Consider the following 19,868-nt stretch of genomic DNA (forward strand, 5'->3'; position numbering starts at 1 on the left):
TATCCCTAAAGTCAATAATAGATTTAGATTTGTTTAAATTTACGAATTTAACTGCATGCAAATCAAATGTTAAAATCGGTAAGTAAATAAAACAGTCTTATTTTAAGAGAATCTGTATTTCCTTTTTACACAGCTGTTACCTAAACCGTACTCGGTTTATACCATTATACTTAAAATATAATACGAATCTGACTTTCACTAAGTTTACATTAGTTTTTAATAATTCTATTTGAGAGAATATTCACCATTACAGTTAACAAACCAACGTTGTCGATATACAATAATGAAAGTGCGCTCTTTTATTGTAACGTATCACTTACATGCTAGCAATTTGTAGTCAATCTTTCCTTAAATTCAGGAACGCTATTAATATCAATTTAATAATCTACATACCACAATAATTTGGAAAAAGATACACAATACATACTTTTATATGTACAATTCCGATTGACGACTCCCTAATAATTAATTCATTTCCTGTGCTACCAAATAAAATAAAGTTATATTGTAATAAAATTATATCGTTAAAAATATTGTTAGTTACTCTTGAACCGTAATATCTGTACATAAAAGCTACGTAAGCACAGAAACTTATATCCAAAACGATTGCAACTTTGTAAAAAAGTGATGCATTACACTCTATGCTTTAAAATTAATATCAACCGTTCACTGTCGACAGATATACAAAGTAGAAAAAATATACACTGCTTACATTTACGGTTCTAATTATCTTTACAACAATCGAGGATAGCAGCGCTAACGAAACTGTTATGTAAAACTGTAAACCAAGAACGGTTATGAAGCGACGACGAATAGTGGGTAATTGGGATACCGTTGCTTTACACTTGAAGTCGGCAAATGTCCCCATGGAAAGTCCTGAAACAAAATAAACACTTGTCAGGTTTGGCTGAAATACTTGTACATAATACAGGCTGAAATACTAATTGCCCAGTGTGCATGTTTGAAGATTGTTAGATTGTTGAGACCCCATTTTTTAAGACCGCTCCTTTGGGACGACGCGAGGCTACGCACCAATGGAGCCTCACCCGAAGCAGGAGGGAGGGTGATGCGGTGCGTTTCCGGTACGTGAGACGTAGATGCAACGGCGAGTATACCCTCTTGCGCCGCGACGTCGCGCGTCGACGCAACTTGCGGCACACAATCCCCTTGGCCCGTACCTTAGCTGGTAAGCTCCGGCTGCAGGGGTGTCCCACGCCACATACGTACCTTAGCTGGTGAGCAGCGCGATGTTGATCTCCTTGACCATCTTGACGCGGTGCAGCATCTTGGCCAGCGCGTCGCGAGACAGCGCCTGCGTGCTGTACCACACGGGCGAGTCGGGCACGCACGAGCGCTCCGGCTGTAAGTAGAACACGTCGTTGCGCGTGCGCACCGACTCGGGGCTGAGAAAGAGAAAGTAAAAAATGGGTTTTAGCGGTTTAAAATAGAACAGATAAATTATTACAAAATGACCACTTATAACTAAAATAGTGCAAGAAAGGCGGCCTTATACAGTGTCAAATCTCGATTTAAGAAACGTCAATCCATAAATAGAGATTGTTATCGAAACGTTATCGATCGTTAGGGAAAAATTTTCGTTAAGTAAGGGAAATAATCTCACCATTTTGAGATGTAGAATTCATACAGTTTGACAGGACACCGTAGGGGGTTTTCTTCGTTTTCTTGCTGTTCATATACTTTCTTTTTTCTTGAGTTTGCTTCTGCAAATATTAGAACATAATCTATTAGAGCTACTGTTACATAGAAAAAGTAAAATAACAATCTTCGACTACACACGCACTCACGCACTCACGCCTTGCACTAATGTACTCCCTTGCGGGGTAGGCAGAGGTGCATTGCTGCACCCACTTTTCGCCAGAGTGTTATGTTAGTCCCAATGTAATAGGGGGCGGGCCTATTGCCATTTTACGGGCACATCCAAGACCCGAGAACAAATATCTGTGTTTAAACAAATATCTGCCCCAGCCGGGAATCGAACCCGGGACCATTGGCTCAGTAGTCAGGGTCACTAACCACTACGCCATTCGGTCGTCATCGACTACTACTAGACATAGGCCTCTCGAAGCAAACCACAACAAGTGAACAAGTTATCCTCCAGTTTAGACCACAAAATGGCAATGTTAGCCGGCAATGTCGACCGACGACCTTCAAGAAGCCGGTAGTAACTGAATGAAACAAGCTCAGGAAAGAAAGTTGCGTTACTCCTTTGGAGAGGCCTATGTCCAGCAGTGGATGATACGAACACTAGATCTGGTGGTTTAGTGTATCGTCACCGATTGGCCAATAATAATAGTGTCAATTGACGATTACGTGCTCATGGTTATGATGAGAATAGTGACATTGTCTTCGATCAGAACAACGTCAATGTACGACTACGGGCAAACTAGTCGAATAGTAACAAAAAACAATATAGTAGCCATACCTAGCGCAGACTGCGGCGGGTAGAACCTAAGCAGTACATTCCTCGAGCCGGGGATCTTGGCCTGCCCCGGCTGGTTGGGATTCCGCTTCCAGTGCTTCATGATGTGGGAGAAGGATAGCTGCATGTGCTCGTCCACCGTCTGGAAGGGAAGAAATACAAATTTATTGGAAGTTGCAGAAATAAGATTGTTATAGTAGACTAGAAACAATACAAAAACTAACAGACGGTAGTGTATAGCAGTTTGCCAACCTCTGGTAACCAAATATTGTGTTGGGAATGGCAGTCTTATTTAGTATTAGCGCCATCGTGCTAAAAAAATATACAGTTTGTTCTATCGATCGTGCGTATTTGTAGTGATTAGTAACTGATTAAAACAAATTACTTTAAGGTTGGTCTGTTTAATGCAGGTTCTCTTGGTACTGGACACGACGAACTGACTGTGACTATACACAACTCTTTAGCAGACGTGGTGGCGATAAATGAAACGTGGTTACGTGACGGCGAGGAGGGCCGCGCTCCGCGAGTAGCCGGCTATCGACTGCGTCACGTGGCGCGGCCGAGGCGACTGCGCTCGCGGGGCGGAGGCGTGGGATTTTTCGTGCGGCAGGGCCTCTCCGCCCGCACCCTACCACACCCCCCCGCTACTACCGTCGAGCAAATGTGGATTAAAATGAATGTAAATGGGAAAAAGATAATAATAGGCACAGCTTACAGACCAGACTGGGTAAACGTTGACTTATTTCTAGACGCAATTACAGACTCCATGACTTCTTTTAATGACTATGACAGGATTGTTTTATTAGGTGACTTTAACATAGACTTTTCAAAGACTAACTGTGCATCTTTTAAGTCACTTGAAACTTTTCTACATACGCTTAATTTAACACAACACGTACGGGAGCCCACGCATTTTACAGAAACCAGCCAGACGACAATTGACCTAATATGTACAGACGCTAAGGTGCGAGATGTTAATGTAACATACAAGCGACCCTTGGGACGACATGCTTTTGTTACTATAACTCTTGACATTAAAAAGACAAAGACCAAACCCAGAACTATTACTTACAGACCAATTAGGGATATAGACATTGAACAGTTTAATAAAGACTTAGATTTGATTGACTGGGACAAAATAAACAGAATGGACGATGTTAGTGACATGGTGAGGTGTCTCAATCAATCGATAATAAGTCTCTTTGACCTGCACGCGCCAGAAAAGACGATCGTAGTGAGAGAGACACCACATCCATGGATCACTGACAATATAAAATTCATGATGCAGTTACGTGACGACGCTTACGACGCTTACAGAAAGACTAAAACTGAACAGAATGTCAATAAATACGCTCATGACTCTAAGACATTGTGGAAAAACTTAAAAAAGACTGTACTACCGACTAAACAGGACAATGATATTCCGACACATTACAATGATCCGGACGAAATTAATAGACATTTTCTAGACGTACCAGGTAATAACGATGTATCTGCATCAGACTTAGCATACTTTACCACAAACAGACACTCAGACAAGACATTTGGACTTACGACTGTTACAGCGGAACAAGTTCACAAAGCAGTGATACGAATTAAAACAGCGGCCAAGGGAATGGACTTGATTTCGATAGACATGGTAGAAATGACATTGACACGAACTATTGACATAATTTTGACTATAGTTAACAAAAGCATACTGACAAAGACTTTTCCTGACGATTGGAAGATTGCCAAAGTCTCCCCTTTCCCAAAGAAGCCGAATCCTTCGCAACTCTCTGACCTAAGACCGGTAAGTATCCTGCCGTGTACGTCGAAGATAATAGAAAGGGTAGTACATGATCAGCTGTCGCGGTACCTGGAGGATGCGGGAATACTTCCGAGTTTGCAGTCCGGCTTCCGCAGCGGTCGCAGCACAGCCACAGCACTGCTAGATGTAGTGGACAATGTGCTTGCGGAACAGGAGAAAGGTCGGAGTACAATACTTGTCCTCCTCGACTTCTCCAGGGCCTTCGACTGCTTGAATGTGTCCCTTCTATTATCTAAAATGACGTACTATGGGATCGATCAGGCATCAGTGCAGTGGTTTGGTAGCTATCTATCAAACCGCTCACAGGTTGTAGGTCTACGTAAGGCAGATGGCAGCACTATACTATCCACACCGCGTCCGCTGACCAGAGGAGTCCCGCAGGGCTCAATATTGGGACCACTTTTATTTATTCTGTACAGTGCTGACATTTTATCGTCGGTGGAACATTGTCGCTATCACCTCTATGCCGATGACCTGCAGCTTTATCTTTCGTGTGATCCTCAAAATATTTTGGAGACCACGCGGAGGATAAATGCTGATCTGGAAAGGGTTGTGCAATGGTCCGAAAAGAATTGCTTACTGCTAAGTCCAGGTAAATCCAAGTTCCTGGTCTTCGGAACAAGTCTCCAGCGAACGAGAACGATTGAGCAACTGTCGGCTACTACTATCCAGGTACGTAATGTGCCAATAGAGCGGGTTGCTCAAGCTAGGAACTTGGGTTTACTAATGGATGGACAGTTGAAATTCGAGGACCATATTGTAGGGGTGGTAAGTAGCTGTTTCTACCGGCTCAAAGTACTGTACAGAATACGGGACTACCTCAGTGTCGAAATGCGGATCAAATTGTGTGAGTCACTGGTGTTGTCCAGACTGAACTACTGCGACGTTGTCTACGGTGGGTGCCTCCTCGGTAGATCTGAACGGCTGGTGCAGAGAGTTCAGAATGCGTGTGCGCGCTTCTGCTTCCGTATCCCCCCCAGGACGCACGTGACGCCATATCTGAACAGCGCTAATCTGCTCAAAATGGCGGCACGAAGACGATTGCACCTTGCAACGTTGTTGTTTGGTGTGGTCAAGCGTGAGACCCCAAAATACTTGTATGAAAAACTGCAATGGTCGTTCAATTCATACAAGTATAAGGTCCGCTTGTCCGTGCCACCGCATCGATCAGCCGCCTTTCGAGGCAGTTTCAGATATGCGGCGTCCAAGTGCTGGAATGACCTCCCCCCTCCTTTAAAAAGGCTACATGGTAGGTACATAAATACCTTTAAGTGCCAACTTAAAGGTTACCTGCTGAATATGCAAAAATCTATTTAAAATTTCAGCACTTGAATATGACTTATATTGTATTTATTGTATTGTATTATGTATTATTATACTTGTATTGTATTATGTTATATTGTCTATGTAGGTATGTATAGTATTCGTTACTTAATGACTGTTTCTTATTTATTACATGTATTTTATATTGGGTAAAGTCTCGATTTGTAGTTTCCGTGAGTCACATAAAGGGTCCCTGCTGAAAATCAGCGCTGCAGGTACAATATGTACTTGCAGCAATTGCTGAGCTCGGGGCCTTTTTGGCGCTGCGCTGATGCACCATCTACACAGGCTGGCCAATATTTCAAGTTATTTTTTTTTTTATTTTTAGGAATTTAGTTTAGTTTTTATTTTTATGTCATTTTTTTTTTGTTTTTGCTTTTATTAATTTTTATATTCAAATTGTATCTGTTGTTTTGTTGTATATGTTTTTGTTTTGTTGTATTTTTGGGTGTATTTGTGCAGCACCAAATAAAATCTTTTTCTTTCTTTCTTTCTTCTTCTTTCTGAAGTTATTTTACGACGAATTTTACACTGTGTGCCCTACAGTACAGTACACTGTGCACACTCACCACCAGGTTGAAGTGCTTGGTGTTGAAGAACATCAGCGTGGACAGTAGCACGTGCGGCGAGTGCGCGCCGAGCTGCTTGCTCTCCCACAGGTGTTCCTCCTCCACTCGGGTCACTATGTACTCTGGAATTGGAAGATACATAGGTGAGTATATTATGTAGTTAGACCGGTAGCTGTTACAGGTAGGTAGGTAGGTAGTGGATGGTTGAGGAAGGCTAGAGCGAATTATAATGTTTAGATAAGTATATTATGTACAAGCTTGGACCGGTAGCCGGTAGGTTAGTGAATGAAAGAGGAAGGCTGGAGTCTTCGGCTTCTTAGGAATGTTGTGCCCAGCTCTTGAAGATTTGTAGCCGGTGATTATGATGATGCACAAAATTACGATTCATTCATGTACTCATGCCTTTTATGTGGTCATTTCAAAGATAATCATACAATCCTACTTGTATGAATTTTTCAGCTTTCTAGAGCTAAAATAGACTCAACTTTAAGTCTTATGACATAGTCATAAGTCTTAAAGTCTTATGACATAGACATACGAGGTCAGTGCGTGCTACTTATCTGAATAATGAATAAGACTGTACTCACGTGAGTCGTTATATAATACAGAGAACTTTCGGGCGACTTCGTCTAAACAATCCGTGAACTTCTCGTAGTAGGGGTCCGTGAATATGTTGTCTATCCGCCCGTTCTCGAACAAATATTGCTGTATACCTGCAATATAGACCAATTCAGATCTCAGTACATTAAGATTATGTTATACCATATACAGGCTATGGAAAACGATGTAGACTCTACTGTATTGTAGACAAGTCATAATACCAGACGACAGAAAGTCACTTTGTTTGGAAGGAATTAGAAATTCACAGTATGCTGAATACATAATGCTATGCATTTACTCGTCTTTTCATTAAAAACTTATAAATTATACTATGGGCTGTCAAAACATACGCAGAAATTTCAGGATTCCTACCATACTGGCAGATTGGCTACCGAGAATAGTACCAAATGCTCCTACCTAAATGCCTATAGTAACTATGCATTGAATATTAATAAAACTCACCTAAAACCAAATAATATATCGTATCCGGCGCGTATTCACTGCCATTAGGTTTCCGCACCTCCTTCACGAACAGACACAGCGAGTAGTTGAGTTCATCCGCCGTGAGCTGCAGGATCTCCGACTTGAACGGCTTGCGTCGCACGGAACTCTTCTCTATCTCCGCGTTCTTTGTCATCACCCACTGCTTCCACGCGTTCACGCCGAATGTGTACTGTGGAAGAGGATTTTGTGTTGTTATTTCACGCTTACAATCGAAGTTTAAACTTGTTGGAGGTGACGATAGCAAAGATGTTCTGTTTTCTTCTGCTTAACTTAGCTATAAGCTAGTATAACATCTATGACTAAGAGAATCTTGGCCTAACAGAATATGTTTATAGGATTTCAGGTATGAACGTCAGATTCCAAGTACGCAGTTTACGGTCGAGTGTTGTTGAGACTAACATAGCTAACCGGCTACCGAATTAAGACGCACCACACCATAGTAACATATCCTTTTGGGTTGTGTGTGTGTGTGTGTTTCTATATAATCCAAAGACCCTCACCTTCAAGCACATATTAGCGTCGGGCTTCTCCAGCGGCTCCCTAGGCGGCTCGGGCTGGGGCGGCGGCGGCTCCGCCCTGCGCCGCTTGGACCCGCGCGTGGGACGGGCGGGCGCGGCGGCGGGGGCGGGCGTGCGCTTGCGCGGGGCGGCCGAGGCGCGCAGGGCGGCCACCGCGCGCTGCTGTTCCAGCACCATCATGTGGTGGTGGTGCATGGACTCGCCTTCTAGACCTGGGGGTGAGGAAGAGAATGTGTAAGAAGCCATGGCTTATTGAATATTTCAGGTCGTACTTACATGTAAGACAGGATATGACCTATTCTATTCTATCACTACCACAGCCTATAGTCGTATGGATACAGAAAGAAAGCTGGAAACTTATAAGCGCTTACTTTACTATGGATATTTTTCTCTTGCTTATGAACGCTAGCATGGAAAAGTAAACGCTTTAGCGTCCATCTTTCTTTCTGTATACGGCCTATGGTTAACCTTCGAAGGTACATAAGGACTCTCTGTAGAGTTTATGGTAGAATTTTGGTACGAAAGAGTTATGCCTCCTAAACCTCCGAAGGGAGGGGGCCTATCACAGTAATGTCCACTAACCAGGCATGCCGGGGTGCGAGCTCGGTGTGATAGTGTTCGCGGTCATGGCGGACTCCAGGTCCACGGGCTGCTCCTCGTACTCGGTGGCCATCTTGAGCGCCATCTGCAGCATGTCCTCTCCAAACGCGTTGTTGCCGTCCATGCCGCCGACGGGGCTGAAGCCGCCGCCCGCTTCTGTGGGGGGGATAATTCAGTTCAAAAATGTTTTACTCAGTAACTAACATGCTTTTACTTAATAACAGGCCCTAAGGATGCATAATTCATGCAAATGCGAAGCCGCCATCTGCTTCTGTAAGGGTTACAGCGGATAGATGGAGGTAAGAGTGAAAAAATTTATTTTTATTGGAACTACATATTTGTGGATGAGCAGGAGAATCGATTGACTTCGGAAATTACAGTCGTGACTATTGGAATGATAAAAAGGGGTATGGACCGGTTCTATGGAGCAATAGGTAGGTATGTTGACGTGAGGTTCGCGCACGCGTTGGGCAGAAAATGACATGAGGCAATAGAAACAGGTATTAGAAAACCAACTCACCATTATCATCATCAGTATCCGAATCGCTTTGATCCTTCTTCTTATCCCCGGCGACCATCTCGGCCATCATCAACAACTCCGCCTCAAACGGATCCGTGGGCATCTTGTCATGGATCTTGTTGATCTCCTTCATTATACCCTTAGCGGAATTCCTCGTTGTAGGGATAAACACAGGCGTAGGGATCGGTATAGGGATAGGGACGGGCACAGGGAACGGTATCGACCACATAGCACAGGGGACTGGCACATAGATTGGCACTGGGACTGGAATGAGCACTCTTCGCTCCAGACTTGGATCTGTCTGGCACTCTTTAGTGCACGGATGGGGTCGACACGACACACCTTTTGATACCATCATAGGTTTGGTCATGGTGGCTTTGTTGGCGACTTGGCTTGGCGGTAGTGTTTTGACTAATACATGGTTGTATATCTTCGGGGGCGGCGGCGGTGGCGGGGTTGGGGGTTTGGGGGGCGGCGGGGGTGTCTTAGGGGCCTGGGGTGGTTCTGGCTCGGGTTGTACTGGTATCTGTATCTGCTGCAGTCGCTTGGACTTGCCGCGCGGCGCGAGGGTGAGCGGAGGCGGCGCGGCGAGGGACTGCACGTTGGATATGACGGGCAGGCCGGTTCGCTGTTGCACCTTCACTGGGGCCGCTGTGGAAGGATCATTCGGAGTTGTGTGAGTTTCAATGGCTTACGGTGCGTGTAAGCGGATGTTACTGTTGATATTAGACTAGAGTAAGTAAATTGCCCTATGGTGTCAATTATGTTGATAGTTCTCTTGTTGGATTTCATGCACAGATTAAATTGAAGGGTTATACTCTATATCACGGGTGCCAGCTATGAGCTCAATCGGTCTTAACTACCACATTCATCTAACTATGCGGTTTCACCTAATATTCCTAGAGTTAACACATTATTGTTAGATCGCGTAGAGTTTCATTACGCCTTCAAGTTGGTTCGACAACTCGGTCATAAACTACAGACACTATACCGTCAGCCAGACATCCCAGAAGTCTGACATCAGGGATCCAAGGAGCAGTGGATCTAGCCGCTGAAGCTAATTGTTGGACATCGAGGTTCACTCACCATTGTTCTTATGCGCCGCAGCGGCGTAGGTGCGCCGCGGCGCGCCCGTGGGCACGGCCTTGGGCTGCTCCACGTTCTCGCCCGGCTGTAGGGGAGGGCCGTGCTTGGAGTACTGACCCTGGGGAAGATGAGATAGGGTTAAATTTGATACATATTTTAATGGTATTTGGTACAAACTTCGGTGAGTAATGCAATATGGCTTCATCAACAATACCTTGCTACTCTTACTTCTGATAAATCCATATTCGTGCTCTTTTCTTTCTCCATAACTCTGTTGCTAATGACTCATGAAGTCATCATATTTCACTTACAAAAGTTGTTTCAGAATGCCCGCTCTAGTCACAATCTTTCAGCTAGTTGGCTATCATGGGGCGCAAGGCGCGCACGTTAAGACGTGAAAAAAGCTTTCTGTTGCACTCGCTCTAGAGACGTGCGACTTCTGTCACGTCTTAGCGTGCGCGTCTTGCGCTTGTGCTTGGCTAGCTGAAAGGTTGAGACTAGAGCGAGCCTTTCTTTCATTCATTCATTTTAGCTTTCTAAAAAAAATAACATCCTGTATTCGTAAGTACATAAACGCTATTTACCTGGAAGGACATGACGCACTGGTAGGTGCAGAAGTTGCGCACGGTGGCGTCCGACATGGTGAGGTGGTACTGCGCTAGTGAGGTGCGCTTGCACATGTCGCATTTGATCCTGAAATCATGTACAAAGAGTTAGTATTATTCCCGTTTCAGTGTGACGCGGACATCGGCGTCGCATCTGAATAATAATATAAATAAGTAATAAAGTTTAATGATCAATCTATCCGACATCTGATATAAGGAATTGTATACAGGTTGTTGCAAAAAGGGAATACTACGGGTAATAATGGGTATACCGAAAACAATTTTCACAGCAGTTTTTTTAACTTGTAGGATAAAAGTTGTTTAGAATGACCTCCTGACTCACTCCCTTTCGGCTTAGTATACCCTTTTTGCAACACCCTGTATATGTGATATGATTTTAAATTATTACGTTAGTAAATGAAACTATTCAAATACTGGATATCTTTATTTTTGTCTCCTAACTAAAATATTCGAACTACATAATTTGGTGAAATATTTCTCACCTCAGAAGAAGTAATTTGTAATTAATTTTGTCGTTTTCTTTATTGATCTCAACTAATTTGAATTTCTCTGTACCAAGGGACCTGGGAAGGGACTCGATATGTTACTTTCATACCTAAACTGTAACCATCCAATACTATAATTTGATAACTATCCAATATTATAAAAAAATTAACCGTCTATCTATAGGTAAGGAACATGCCTACAAACATTAATTTGACTTTCATGATGCTGATGGAATGTGAAATAAACTCTCAACATATAAAGTATTTTCTAAAAACGCAGTTTCTGTGCTCATACTTAATTTATACAAAATTATAACACCAACATTTTTGCCAGTGGATAAAAGCATAATGATTGGCCGATAGTAATAAACTAGCAAACAACTCACCGTCTCGACGACACCGCATTCACAGACACCTGGTACAGATTGAGGCAGTTCAGTGAGCACATCATGACGTTGCTCTGATTCCTCTTGATCATGTCGAAGTTGTATTTCTTCACTTTGCACCAGTTGCAGGGCACGATGTGTCTTGTGTTGCTGATGTACACGTTCAGGCAGGACTTGGAGCAGAAGCAGTGCGGGCTGGCGCCGTCGTAGATCGTGAAGCATTTGTTTGAACGCCGCTCGAAGTACTTTTTGCACCATCGGCATTGGTCTACGAGTGGAAGAGGTTAGTGTGATGAAAATTTGCTATAAATGAGTTATTGAAAACTTAGCCTTAGCAGAAATCTTGGTTGATTAAAGAGCCATTTGCCATTTTATAAGAAAAGTTTTCTTTAGTAGTTTGTTTCGTCTACTGGTTGACATAGGCCACTCACAAATGAGCGCCACCGACCTCTGTACTCGGCCTTAATCATCAATACCTAAGTAAAAACAAAAAAGTGCTTACCTGGAAAGACATTGTTGACAAACTTGAACGCCGCAAAGCAGGGGTCCGAGCACAGCCTCTGATTCACATTGTCGTTCACCTCCACCTCAATATTGGTCGCTTTGTCTAGCGAGCAGACGGCACATTTAGCCCACACCGGCTGAGGCACAGGATTCTTGCTCATCTGGTCAAACTTCTCCATACACACTTGCGAACAGAAGTCTTTAAACTGTCCCTTATCACCCACAGGCGCTAAGAACCCTTGGTGGCCTGATGAAATGTCTCTTTGACAGTAGCAGCAGATTTTCAGGCCTTTCTTGAATTCTTCCAAGCAACTTGAGTTGCAGAACTGTCGGATATCGTAGCCGAACCGCACGCAATACTTGCCGAGGCTCGTGTGAGTGACTCCGTTCTTACAGTTGGCACATTTGGAGCCTATCGCATTCTGGTAGCGGCCAAGACAGCCTTCATTGCAGAAGTCCATTGTTTCCCACGTCAGGTTCTTATCATCACCCTTGATCATTAGATTGCACTGGAAGCAGACGCGGACAAAAGTTCTTTCTCTTTCTTCTCTAGCTGCAGCAATCATCGCAGGTGTCTTAGCTTGGATCTTGTACGCTTCGTCCAGGTATTTATCTGTGGCATTACTGATGACTTTCAGCTTCAACAACGGAGGATTGACTGGGGCAACTGGTTTGCGCACTGGACGCATTTTCTTGATCATGTAGCGGGCGAATTCATCGTTATTCGTCTCCTTCTTTATGCACGCCACTTCGCAGATATAATGCACTTCTCCGTAGCGTTCGAAGAGGTATGAGCACTTTTTGGTCTCTTTACAGATATAGCACTCGACTTCTTTAGGTTCCATCTCTCTGATGGTCAGTCTCCGTCTTTTAAACACATACTTGTCTTGTTCATCCGCCATCATGCTATGCAGACAGTTTATCGAACAGTAATTCGTGTCTTCGCCGTCGTAATTGTAGTAGAAGTAGCACAGTTTCGTTTCCTCACATTCTGAGCAGGTCATTTCTCTGGGCACTATTTCTTCTATGAGATACTTCTTGTGTGTGACCGTGTATTGGCCGACGTGACTCTCTTGGAATTCCTTCACGCACAGTTCTGAACAGAGATACTTTTCCTCGCCGTCTTTCCTGAAGCGGTAAGTACAAGATTGCTCCTTTTCGCACTGGAGACAAGTGCCCTCGCATGAGCTGATCTCTTGAATGGTGTTTGGAATGAGGTTTTCGGAGCATTCGTCTTCCGCGTTGTCGTCCAGTTCATTTTCAGTTTCTTTTTCTGCCGAATCAAAAAATAATAATTAGGTAATGATATAATTTAAAATTATAAAAATATGATACTAGCTTTGATGATAACATCATAAATAATGTTATCAAGCTTTTACAACGCCGAAAAACTATTCTATTCCATTAAAATAACTTAAATTGCAACTTTTTCCACTTGGTAGGCGTGTCGCCTATAAAAGGAGAGCCGTCTTCCAAACTGGATTCATACGACGCAACTAAGTAGTACTTTTAACTGCTTGGATATAATAATAAGTAAAGTTAAATTATTATGTAATATTATAATTAACGTTAATGTTAATTACTTTCAAAAAGAAAAAAAAAGAAAAAAAAAATAAAAAATTCTTGTATAATGAGATACACGGCTGGGGGTTTTTAGTCGGTTTTTAGTCGGTTAACGCCCGACACTACCTGGGTCCTCTTCCCAGGTGTCCATGTGGATTTTCCCCCAGCAGTGGAAAAAAAAAAAGGGAAAAAAGAAAAAGAACAATATATATGTTACTGTAAAAGCCCGAACAACGGTAAATCCTAGGATTTACCAGTAAATCTTAGGATTTACCAACATGAGTTGGTAAATGTAAGGATTTGTGAAAATGGGTCATTTTTTTCGGGCTTTTACCATTAGAATTTGGTAAATGCTAGGTTTTGCCACTGACACCTAGTAAAAGTTGGTTTTGGGAATAAAACAACCTATTCATTTATTTCAATCAAAAACTTAAATTATTTTCTTTCAGAATTTATATTATTTTTTATGGGTCTCCTTCCAATGAAGGAAGGGTTTTGGGATCTAGTCTACCACGCTGGCCTAGTGCGGGTTGGTGGACCTCAACACAAGCAAGCTTGTGCTGAGCGAGTTGTCGGGTAAGTGGGCAACCCGACTGTCAGACGTTTTCAAGCCGCCCGAAGGGTTCTGACTAGGCTTAACGACTGCTGCCGAAGCAGCAACCGGGACCCACGGCTTAACGTGCCGTCCGAAGCACGAAAGCATCCAGAAAAGAACCACTTGAAATCGGTCACCCATCCAATGGCTGACCATGCTGGTTGTTGCTAAACCTCAGTGATCAGTTACGATCACTGAAGCCCGCTCGACTACGGACACTTTGTTCGACTACGGAGGTTATAAGATATAACCTGGCTTTTTCAACATTTACCGTGCCTTAATGTAAATCCTAAGATTTACCAAGTGAATAGTGGTAAAAGTGCGAATCGCAAAATCTTTCGGGCTTTTACCATTAAGAGTTGGTAAATCTTAGGTTTTACGCGTAAATCTTAGGATTTACCGTTGTTCGGGCTTTTACAGTAACATATATATAAAAGATAGAATATATATACCTATATATAAATGAAACTTCCTTACCGAGTAGAAAGTAGATAAAAGAATTAAAAACTATCTCATAAAAATTACCACTCTTCAAAAGGCACGGACATAAAGTCTGTGGAGTGATAACAATTACTTAAAAAAAAAAAAAAAAAAAAAAAAAAATACTTTCAATGAAATTTGCATTAATAGAATAGAGGCCCTGGCTCCTACTCACCCCCATTCTCCTGAGAAGCATCTTCAGCCAGCGCGGCGGGCGGTTCGGCCTCCTCCGCGGCCGCCGTCGTCTCATCGGCGTCTTTCTCCTCCACTTTGGGTACTGCTGCTTCCGCTTCCGCCGCTTCTGTTGGGGGTATGGGGTTTTTTATTGCTGTTGATCCATGCTTACACATAAAACAAGTATTTCTGGTAGACATAAAATAATTAAGATTGTTCTATGCTTCCATGTATAAAATAAAGTATTCAATTTCAGTACGCGGGTCGCCTAACTAAATTTAAGGTGTCAACGACACTCGGCTCATCAAGAGGACGGAAAGATAGACAAAAGCCGTCACAGAATGAAGGCCTAGAGACGGTTGGAGAGCTGCTGGCCACTTGCTAGACGGTCAGATGCCATCAGCAACTATGCGAGGAAACAGAGGATAACGGCGGCCCAACAGTGAGTGATAGAGGGCTGATCTAATGATGATGTTGATGTATACGTTAATAACTACCTTCAGCGAGCTTCCTCTTCTCGGCCAGCACCTTCTCGGCCTCGGCCTTGTCGGCGTCGCTGATCTCGCGCTCCGTGTCCGGCAGCAGGCACACCTCCTCGTCCGCGCCCGGCTCTTCGGGTAGCTCGGCCACACTGTCGTCTAGTGAGGCGTCTTCTAGAGGACAAAAGGAGTGGTTGGTTACTGATTGGAGATTGGATGTGTTGTTGGCAGAATGATATTTGATACCTAGTTGGAACTTATTTGGAAACAGTAACAGCAAGCAAAACTTGAGAAACCCAAATAAGTAAATTTTTGCAAGTGTCTTAAACTCCCGTGTGCAAAAACAACACTGATTGAAAAGTAAGACGTATGCCTGCTTATGTAAATAATTAAATCTTGCGGCTGATCTCTGCCTAATCGTGTTTCTCATCTACTCTGTTAAAAAGAGTAACGTGGAACGAAATTAAGCTGTTAAACTGCTCCAGAAGCTTTCGGCTTACTAGAAATTACATGTTTATGTATCTTTGCATAAGGTTGACAGTATGAGATCACTGTATTTACCTATTCTGCATTGTTTTATAAGGCTCAGATATTTTATTCTGTCGCATTGTGTTACCTGCAGGCTGCTCATTATCATCATCGTCATCAGCGACCGGAGGGGCGTCTCCGTCAGCGTTGTGGTCATCATCGTCATCGTCCAGGTTGACAGACGCTGACACTGAAACTGACGCTGAAGCAGTGGATGTCTCCGCTACTGGCGTGTCTTTCAGGAGTGCGTCAAACGGGTCTAGAGCCTGAAAATTATATGGAGAGTTTGAAAATGATTTGTTTTGTGGTTAGAGAGCAGATCATAATGATGGTCATCCATTATCCACTGCTCTACTTACATATATTTACTGTATATAGGCCTCTATAAACTAGCAACACAACACTCTTTCCTTGGCGTTCCTCATCCAAACCCTACCAGCTACCTGTCTAAGGCTATTGGTCCAGTCTTTAGCACATCTAGATATGGACCCACAGTGGACAGCAAGGTGGGAAATGGTCCAAGCTTAGGAAGGCATTTTAGTCCTTGAGGATATGCACAAAAGTTTCCATTATAGTGCAGATACTTACACCTCCGCAGAGAATAGAAACAGGTTTTTTAAGTCTGCTAAAGGGTATTTATGTCGTGAAATAAGAATAAAAGAAAGTCCAGTAAACATTACCTCAGTATGATCTTCCTGTGACTCCTCAGTGGAAGCAGGCGCAGTTTCAAACTCAGGGTTCTTGTCTTTATCCTGTTTCTCGTCCACAGAGCCATCTTGACTTATATCTAGGTCCTGACTGGGTTTGCTAGTGTCCGCATCTTGGCTTATATCTAGGTCCTGGCTGGGCTTGCTAGTGTCCGCATCTTGACTCTCTGTTTCTGCACTTTGTGAGTTTTCATCTTTCTGAGAGTCTTTCTCTGATGATGCTTCTAACTCTGCATCATCCTTCTTTTCTGATTCTTCTTCTTCTTTTGAGTCATCTTCTTTGTTTAATAGGGCATCTGAAATAGGTAGTTAATGAAATTTTCAAATACATTTGATTATTATTGAATACATTTTGGATATAAGAATTTGATTAAAAATTGGTAATGGAAGGCATGTGAACTAAATGCAGTACTAAGGACAGGGTTTAAAGTGATGGGTCCATTTATGCTTGAATTCTCTAAGAGCACATATACAGGGAAACAAGACATACAAGTTCTAAAGAAGTCCCATGATTGTTTTGCATTCTCATTAATTTTTGAGCATGCACTTGGCCATTGAAGGAGCAGTTTTGTAGTACTTTATTGTACTCCACTTCATTAGCGAGCCATGTTTTTAATTACCTTAATGTTAATGGCCTGTGTGTCACCAAGAGTAAGTCTTTTGGATTGAGAATTTACACCTTGTACAGAGCACAGAGATATGCCTTGCAGAGGTCTGCTGTGTGAGGAGACTGGCTATGTACATACCTTCATCTACTTCCTCTGGTTCCTTAGTTTCATCATCTTCTTTACCATCAACAGTGTCTGTCTTCTCATCCACATGGTTTAGCAGATTATCCTCACTATCCTCAGGTTTGTCACTGTCGTCAACTAACTTATCACTAGATTCTTCAATTAACTTTTCACTAGATTCATCAACTTTAGCATCTTCACTTGATGCTGGGTCACTAGGGTCGGCCACGTCACTCTCCTCCACAGTTTTGACTGCATCTGACACAGTATCCGGGTCCGGGGCATCCCCTGACTCATGTTTGGATGAGTCCAAGGGATTTGACTCTTCTTTGGATGAATCCAAAGGGTTTTCGGAAGACACCTCCTTATCATCCATTTTACCAATCTAGTTGGAATGTCTCGACTAGATTAGACGCTTAGATGCATCTGCAAATGTACAAAATGATAAGTTCATAACGTAATGCAGTTGTTTTTCCGAAAGTAGGAGAGGAATACCGGCGACACTTTTAGGTTATATCATCTTCAAGTCTTTATCTTTAGTCAGGTATTTCAAAGAATAATACAAAAGTGAATGGTAGAGTCGGTAAATTGTGGATTACTTCTGGCCTTTTACACGTTAGAATGATAATAAATGCAATGGAATTCGAAAGACGCCAACCTGTACGGCCAAGCCACATATCCCGCGCTTACACCCATCATATTTATCAACTTGTCTAACTGTAAAAGTACGGTATGCTCGGTTTATATACTAAATATTACTGATATTTATGTAATTTTCCATAGATTTTAAGCCTCAATAGCGCAGTAAACCCGCTATGATGCATGTTTCTTTGTAGCTATCAAAGGGTAATATTGATGGGTGTAGAATAAAGTATACTTCGCCGTATACATAACTTTGTAATGGACATTTTGTACGAAAAAGACATGAGTAATTAGGGACTCAAAGTGATTTAGCATTCGTACTTACTTATAAGCATAAAATATCCAATTCACTCTATCAAAAAGCACAACAAACGTCCACCATATTGAAATCGACTAACCCCGGCAAAAGGCGATTTCAGTTTTGATTATTGTAAAATGTTTTTTTATAGATTTTTCAGCCTCAATTAAATATGAAATGGTACTAATAATTATAATTAATATTTTTGAATTATTATCATTCCCTTGAATCGTTATATTATTCTCTGATAAATAAAGAGAACCTCATTTTACTCGCGATATTATCTTTATGTTGGCAGCAAGTGACGCCATTTACTGTAGTGTTGTACATTTACCATCGTAAAACAACCAATCGATAAAAACAACAACGATGAATATTATCATTTTCATTTCACCTTAGATTTTGGGATGCATTCATTAACAATAATAATCGTGTTAATATATAAAAATAGTTGATCTGTAGATGAAGCTGTTTAAAATTCTATTTATAATAATAATTAACTATACTGAACATATTTTAGGCTTTATCTACCCACTCGTATTTTGTTGATTGTTGTATTTATTGGTTGCTACTTAGGTGATTAGATGTTACTTCATTAGTTAAGTAAACACATAGGTAATTAATTCACATATTATTCTTCATAAAAGACTTTGCTGTACTCATGTGATATGTCTCATTTCTTCTCGTAAAGCTCTGCATATCTACCATGTTAAATCTTTGTCACGTGTTGTCGTGTGAGTCGTGCACCCCATTCTAGGTATCAATAGAAATGAATTATGACATCAACGTCCATGCTGAGACTATATATTTTTCTTGTAAGTACCTACCTACATAAATTCATTCCGTGAAAAGGTATATTTCTTCAGGGTAATGCAGCACAATGCCAGCATCTTACGATGGGAAGGGGCGATACGTCGTCGTAATAGAGTAATTTGAATCCGTCGCTAGTGATTGCTTGCAAGGTAGTTTTTAATTTCGATACGATCACGGCTCGCCCCTATAGTCTGCTGTTTTGATAATAACACAAATTCGAAAAATATAAGCCCCTTTAATAAAGTAATAAAAATACGGCTATAAATACACCAATAAATTTAAAACTGCATGTAGCCCAAGTCGTTTTTTAATACAATAAATGTTATCAAGCCTGTAAGCGTTTGCACTCGTGTGACTAAAATATCCCTTAATTAAATAATTATGAATGCAGCCTTTTAATTGTCAGTTTAAAAAGCTGTTTCCTATTACTAAAACAATTTGGAATTTTCATGAAAGCTTACTCTATGATTGGTCACATGATTATTTGTTTGACATTTGATTGGCTTACTAAAATTTAGGGAAAATACTGTCAAATAGGAGATGACATGTGAAGTTAGGCTGTTTTCATTGAATTAACTCATCAACTATGGCGGGTTCGTGTTTTTTCCTCAAACTCAAATACGAAAAGAGTAGAAATGTGCGCCGTTCGAGCGACGACATTGACAGCGATTTGTCGAATATTCTCATTCGCCATTTTGTGAATGCTATGGAACTTTGCGTTAAGTAATAGGCGAGGCAATTTAATACGGCGTAAGTATAACTCCCAGTATTTCTTTCCGAAAATATTTTTCTTATATCTCGCGACTTCGATGTGGTTGTGGTTAAAGCTTGGTGCACGCGATACCCGTTTCTGTTTTGTTTGTTTCTCCAACCGAAACATTTGCTTC

General features: G+C 42.0%; 2 protein-coding genes across 3 annotated transcripts in view; one reads left to right on the top strand and one right to left on the bottom strand.

The window, feature by feature from the left end:
• Window positions 1-97: 97 nt before the first annotated feature.
• On the bottom strand, window positions 98-18,441 carry LOC105387627 (zinc finger MYM-type protein 3). Of its 2 annotated transcripts, none has more exons than XM_048622325.1 (20): window positions 18,196-18,441; window positions 17,244-17,654; window positions 16,471-16,793; window positions 15,879-16,056; window positions 15,281-15,436; window positions 14,785-14,910; window positions 11,970-13,244; window positions 11,468-11,735; window positions 10,555-10,663; window positions 9,971-10,088; window positions 8,885-9,535; window positions 8,347-8,520; window positions 7,747-7,976; window positions 7,205-7,415; window positions 6,730-6,855; window positions 6,143-6,264; window positions 2,444-2,582; window positions 1,622-1,721; window positions 1,228-1,403; window positions 98-876 (listed from the first exon to the last, which is right to left on the bottom strand). In XM_048622325.1, the coding sequence occupies exons 2-19, from the start codon at window positions 17,602-17,604 to the stop codon at window positions 1,229-1,231; spliced, it is 4,842 nt and encodes a 1,613-aa protein (XP_048478282.1). In that variant the 5' UTR covers window positions 17,605-17,654; window positions 18,196-18,441; the 3' UTR covers window positions 98-876; window position 1,228. The 2 variants fall into 2 exon arrangements, with proteins under 2 accessions (XP_048478282.1, XP_048478283.1); XM_048622326.1 differs by lacking the exon at window positions 18,196-18,441 and adding an exon at window positions 17,887-18,107.
• A 1,097-nt stretch (window positions 18,442-19,538) lies between these two features.
• LOC105387614 (chromatin-remodeling ATPase INO80) overlaps window positions 19,539-19,868 on the top strand; it is a 33,882-nt gene continuing 33,552 nt past the window's right edge. Inside the window, exon 1 of the mRNA XM_048622020.1 lies at window positions 19,539-19,731. The gene's annotated coding sequence lies outside the window, so the exon portion shown is untranslated. The remainder of the gene's footprint in view (window positions 19,732-19,868) is intronic.

Source organism: Plutella xylostella, chromosome 7 (genome assembly GCF_932276165.1).
Source record: "Plutella xylostella chromosome 7, ilPluXylo3.1, whole genome shotgun sequence".
NCBI classification, from domain to species: Eukaryota; Metazoa; Arthropoda; class Insecta; order Lepidoptera; family Plutellidae; genus Plutella; species Plutella xylostella.

What these genes read in the sequence shown, in the direction of transcription:
- LOC105387627 (XM_048622325.1), bottom strand. Translation starts at nt 17,604, where the DNA reads ATGGATGATAAGGAGGTGTCTTCCGAAAACCCTTTGGATTCATCCAAA. An exon ending in CACAGGAAGATCATACTGAG is followed by an intron (nt 16,057 to 16,470) that starts GTAATGTTTACT and finishes TATAATTTTCAG; the next exon opens with GCTCTAGACCCGTTTGACGC. An exon ending in GAAGAGGAAGCTCGCTGAAG is followed by an intron (nt 14,911 to 15,280) that starts GTAGTTATTAAC and finishes TACCCCCAACAG; the next exon opens with AAGCGGCGGAAGCGGAAGCA.